At 37.5% G+C, this 6,000-nt stretch overlaps 1 protein-coding gene across 4 annotated transcripts in view; it reads left to right on the forward strand.

The window, feature by feature from the left end:
- Window positions 1-2,423, forward strand: part of CEP44 (centrosomal protein 44) — a 63,630-nt gene extending 61,207 nt beyond the window's left edge. For all 4 annotated transcript variants that reach the window (XM_077477221.1, XM_077477218.1, XM_077477219.1 and 1 more), the window contains one exon: window positions 2,308-2,423. In XM_077477221.1, the coding sequence (XP_077333347.1) occupies window positions 2,308-2,353 (46 nt within the window). In that variant the 3' untranslated portion in view covers window positions 2,354-2,423. The remainder of the gene's footprint in view (window positions 1-2,307) is intronic.
- Window positions 2,424-6,000: the final 3,577 nt, after the last annotated feature.

The following is a 6,000-nucleotide window of genomic DNA, read 5'->3' on the forward strand; positions in this document are numbered from 1 at the left end:
TGATTATCTACTACACCATCTTATCCATCGAGCTCTGTTCCCCAGGTTTCTCTTCTTATGTCTTATTTCCTACATTGTTTTTTTAACAGCTGCACTGATTCTTTTTGGATGTTTTATTCTCTGATTACCCTGCACCACTGATTGAGCTATATTGTGTCAAGTGCTGGAGGACTTATGTTTTTTTTTTTTTTTATATCTGTTGTATTAGCATGTTTATGCCTGTACATAAGATTCTGGTGTCTATGGTACTAGTATTCATTGAAACTCCTTTGAAAGAACATTAAAGTGGTTGTATACCCATTTTCGAAATTTTTACCTACAGGTAAGCCTATAATAAAATTATAAACTCATATATGAATATGGGTGACATCTATAGCAGTTCAATATGTGTATATAAATTACATGTGAAGAAATAATACACTCAAAATAAATAAAAAAAAGTCCTTCTATGAACTGTCCGTGGAAAGGATGAACAGCCACCCCTTTTTTTTCCTTTTACGTGAAAAGTGAATGAAAAGAGACCATCAAGGAATCCAAAACGACGTCCAGGGCGACGAAACGCGTCGGCAGAACCTCGCTGCTGTAACTATTTTGACAAAAGCGCTATATCTACTACAGGAATGTAAGTGTGATACTGTTTAATAAATAAAATTATGAGTTTTACGGAATTACGTTATGTTGGTTCCATCTTTCTATCCCGTATGATCGTTTTTGGTGGAGTGTGGTCTGCTCTTCTAATTGGAGGATAGTCTGACATCCGTGTTTGATTTGGAGGAATTTTTGCACTAACCCGGTCTATACCTCACGAGACCATTCAATCAATTCATAACAAAGCTGTGTCGATCCTTCGGGCATATGCCTGTTTGGGTCAGAGGCATCTGGTAAGCCTTGAATTTGTTCCAGGTGGTGGTAATTACATAATGGTGTATTGTGCACTTTTTTTGGATTCCTTGATGGACTCTTTTCATTCACTTTTCACGTAAAAGGAAAAAAAGGGGTGGCTGTTGTTCATCCTTTCCACGGACAGTTCATAGAAGGACTTTTTTGATTTATTTTGAGTGTATTATTGCTTCACGTGTAATTTATATACACATATTGAACTGCTATAGATGTCACCCATATTCATATGAGTTTATAATTTTTGTGTAGGTGTTTGCACAAACATTTATTATATTTAGCGCGGCACTTTTCTTTATAATTGATCCTACTAAGATTTCCACGTTTAGTGTGTCAGCGGCTGATTTACTGGAGATAGCGCAGTGTTTTTTGTAATTTGTAAGCCTATAATAAGGCTTACCTGTAGGTAAAATAAATATCTCCTAAACCTATATGGTTTAGGAGATATTCACTTTTGCATGCAGCCGCTGACGTCAGCGACGCATGCGCTGTGAATGCCCGGCTAAAGACTCCCACGCACATGCGTGATTTCATCGCTCTTCCGGCCATTCAAGCACTGGAGCGTGGAACCTGGAAGAGACGCTGAGGACAAAATGTCATCTCCTTCGGTGTGGACCGCGATTAGATACAGACGCCTTGTACTAAAGGTAAGTATTTCATAAGGAGCTAGTATGCGGTGCATGCTAGCTCATTATTCCTTTTGCCTTACAGTTTTTGTTTTTTTCTGCAGGTATCCAACCGCTTCAAGTGTGTAAATATCCGCACCGCAAAAATCCATTTCATAAGTTAAAAGTTTGTTTTTATATAACCTGGGCAATTCGCTCTACTTAGGACTAATGTCTGTGTTGTGACTAAGACCATGCCTGAGTGAAGCACATAAGCTGGGTGAATTGCCTATAATGGCTTTAAACTCTTAAATAAAAGCAGAGATTTTATTTAACAGTTTGCTGCTTTGAGTTGCTGGAGCCTATACACCTCTCCAGTAGGTTATGTTCTGTTGCATCTGGCAAGGGGATAGCAACCTACTTTAAATATGAATGAAATGTTCTTTTGTCTTTTTGTGGCTGTCTGCAGCCTAGCAACATTTTCTGCCCTTCCTAATTCTTGGGTCCCAGCCAAGAGACAGGAAGAGAAGCAGAAGTGTCCACTTTTCATATAAAGAAGAAAACACTTGTAAGCTTTTGGGGTTGGGAAAGATGTTCTGTCATGTGATACTACATAATTACTTTGACCTAGCACCCCCCCCCCCCCCTTCTTCCTCCCTAAACCTATTCATAGGCGTTATGACTGCAACCTGGAATCTATCCTGCATGAGAAAATGTATTTATTATGAGAAATTAATTGAAATCATTTTACACTGTTGTACAGTATGTGCACAACCTAACTTGCCTTTTTACATTTACTTTTTAGGCTGGAGGAAACCTCGAATCTTCTGAAATATTCAAATACTTCCTAGTACTTAACAATTTCTTTACAAGCTATTGTACATTTTTTCTGTTCTGAAATATGTAAAATAAAGTATTTTTTATAAGTATTTAAAACTTTTTTTGCTCTATAAATCACAGCTCAGTCCTATGACATTTTTATATCTCTATCACATACCGGGTCACAGTTGTAATCCTAGCTAACAGGGAGCTGTGCTCTGATTTTTATTATGGGTGTAGGGTGACATCTGTCCCTCTCTGCAACTGGCAATGAGAAAGAGTAAGAGTTCTGTGCTGTAAGTAAAACCACAATTTCAAAGGTATTGAAAAAATATTAAATATTCTGGGAGTGTTATTTTCACACCTTGCCCATATGTCAGACAGATTTCTTAAAACTTTCAGTTTTTTTCCTAAAAATAAAAAGTACAATGCTAAAATAATAACTTCCTTATGATATGAGGCCTGTTGTGTATTGTTGGTTATGTATATATTTGCTAGAGGCCTGCATTTGTCATACCATACGAATTAGGATATACACACACAGAATTAAGCTTATGTTATCAGACAGCATAAATAGGGGTGTTGATGTGCAAAGTGCAGCAAGGAAACGCATTTCTATTTACTAATGTCAGATCATTGAAAGGCCAAGTGCTGTGGATTAGTGCCCTTTACAAATATTCTCTTTAGTTTATCAAATACATACTGTACATGCGTTCATGTTTTATCTACCAAAGCTGTTCATGAAACCACAACACCACTGCAACTTTCAACACCACTGCAGCAGGAACACAGCAGAGTTGGAGAAAATACCTCCATCTGTTGTTTGGACAGTAAAGGGGCAGCAGCAAAAATAAAAAATTAAAAAGACATTAAATGCCAAGAGGAGTATAGCAAGTGGCATGTAGAAGAAAATGCAAGCATAGTAATGGTTCTCAGATCTGATGAGACCGCAGTGAAATTTTTTGGCATTTGTGCAAAATGTTATGTGTGGGGGAGACATCACTGAAAAGACAACAGTGTATCGCCAGAAAGCACTTTTGCCACAGTGGGGCATAGCAATAGGAGCATTGCTATGGGTATGTTTTACCAGCAGGATTATAAAACTTATCGGGCTTGAGAACAAGATATCCAAATAAAGCTTGGTCCTAGGAGAAAAATTATTTAGGAGGTCGGAGACTGGAGCAGAGGTTTAAACTCCCAGCAGGAAAAAAACAGTCACATCTGCACTGGAGTTGTTTAAAACCAAAAATCTTAATGTATGGAAAGACCTGTCAAAGCTTGGAGGTCAATTCAATGGATAACCTTTGACAACACAACTACAAAACTGTCTACTCATCAGTGGCTCCCAACCTTACACTAGAGCAACTCAGTCAAGAAGGACAAAATGGCATGATCCAGGTATGCAAAACGACTAGACATTTATCCCAAAGAAAAAAAAAAGAAGAAATTGATCTGTGCTTGGATCATATAAATTCAGCAGCTGAACACTATACCCTTGATACTAGGTATGTGTCAATAAATAAAAAGATAGTGCAGTGCTATACATAATTACACATATATAAGCTTTAATAAATCAAATGTGACAAAATAAACTTTAAATAGTGATAAGAGTGCATAGAAATAAATTCAATTTGATTGTGTCCATGTAGAAATGTCCCATAGAGGAAATCCATGCTGGGTGAAAAGGAATCAAAGGACAGCAAACTTGACACCCAAGGTAGGATCACACTGAAGGCTTACCAGAAGGCCAGCGACCACCCCTGATGATGTCACCTTTGACAAAACACGTCGGATGGAGCCAATCACACATGCTACTGCTCATGCGTGACTAATATTGGGCCATCTTGGCTATGGGAAACTGACCTGCCTTTTGTTTTACAATTGATACACTGCCATTTCAATGAAACATTTGTACAGTGCTGTACTATGTGGAGCTTTGTACTTTGCATTTACAGTTTTTTGAACATGAGTGAGGATTTGTTGGGTTGATTTCCGGGAGCACTTGTCTGCCTTCCATCACTGAATTTGTAGCCAGGGGACATGGGAGTGGATGCTCAAACTTCTGTCAGTGGATTTGGGTGTTGATCAAACGTTTTTTAGACCACCCCCCCCCCCCCCCCGAGTAAAACTGGATACACACTATGCAATTTTCTTTAGAAATAGTTAAAGGTAAATCTACAGGAAATTGAACAACAAGTTGTATAGTGTGTATCCAGCTTAAGGTTGGTCGCTGGCTTTCTGGTAAGCCTTTAGTGTGATTTTTACCTTGGGTGTCAAGTTTGCTGTCTTTGGATTCTCTTTCACCCAGCACGTATTTCCTGTATGAGACTTTTCTATATACGGACACTTTTAAACAAATTTTATTGATTTATATGTATACTTATCACTATCTATTTGAGGCTCCATTCACACCTGAGCTTTTCGGTTTCAGGCGGAAAGTAGCACATTTTTTGCCTCAATTTTGTACCGATCAAGAGATCACCAATGTAAAAAGCAGAAAACCGCCTATAATCTGCCTAAAAAGAAGCTTGCATATTTTTTGAGCTTTAGAAGTTTTGCTTCAGGTGACAAAATGCTCAGATGTGAACAGGTGCCATTGAAATGAATGGGATTTTGCTTGTTGAGCTTTTTTTTTCAGTTTTACAAGCTGAAAACGCTCAGGTTATGAATGCAGCCTCCAGGAGTTTATTTTGTCACAATTTGATTTATTTACAGTTTATATGTGTTCTCATGTATATCTTTTACTTATCCCAAAGACCCATAGTTGTAAATGCAGTCAGAAACAATTCCACCAAGTATTGGTTTGGGGGTGGGGGTCCGAAATATTTATACAGTGGAACCTTGGTTTACGAGTAACGCGGTTAACAAGCGTTTTGAAAGAGCAACCTTTTTTTTAATTCTGACTCTGTTTGCGAGTGTTTTCTCATGAAACAAGCAGAATTCAAGCTAATGGGCGCTGGGGGCACGTGGAATGGTTCAGCCGTTCAGAAATACTCAAACACTCGGAAATACTTCGTTCCATTTTAAATTACATCTGTGTTTACAATAAAATATATTTTTTTACATTTCAATGTGAAAGTATCATTTGTAAATCAAATGACAAAACCCCAAATAAAAGTCTGGTTTAAATTTAAGTTGTATTGGTACAAAATAAGGAAACATCTAAGAAAGGGATGAAGCATCACACACAGAGTACTGTGTCTGATGTATAGATATATAGCCAAAATAGATGTTTCTGTATTTAACCAGAGACTGCACTTTTCTTGTATAGCTGCAAATGGATGTAAACTTCTAATCTAAAGAATAAAAATAATATCTAGTATTCTTGTATCTCAAAGGCATTTCTGGATGAATAACATTGACAGTTAGACTGACTTAAAAACAAAGTACAAACAATACAATGAAAAAAAGTATAACAGTTCACTTCCATGTAGGTAAAAATATATGAAATTAGAATAAATAAGCTTATGAAAGCATGTGTGCATCATGGCTGCTGCCTTCTGTCTCCATGCTGTCTTGTGTAACCTAAAAAACAGGAAATGACATTCTTATGCCCCATACACACGGTCGGAAATTCCGACAGAAAAGTCAGATCAGATTATGTTGTGGTAAAATGCGAGGTAAAAGGCTGTATCTGACTTTTTGTGTCGGAGTTTCCGACAGAAAAAGTTTGAGAGCT

The sequence above is a fragment of the Lithobates pipiens genome, unplaced genomic scaffold, assembly GCF_037356315.1.
Source record: "Lithobates pipiens isolate NorthernLeopardFrog02 unplaced genomic scaffold, aLitPip1_a1.2 Scaffold_13, whole genome shotgun sequence".
In the NCBI taxonomy this organism is placed as follows: Eukaryota; Metazoa; Chordata; class Amphibia; order Anura; family Ranidae; genus Lithobates; species Lithobates pipiens.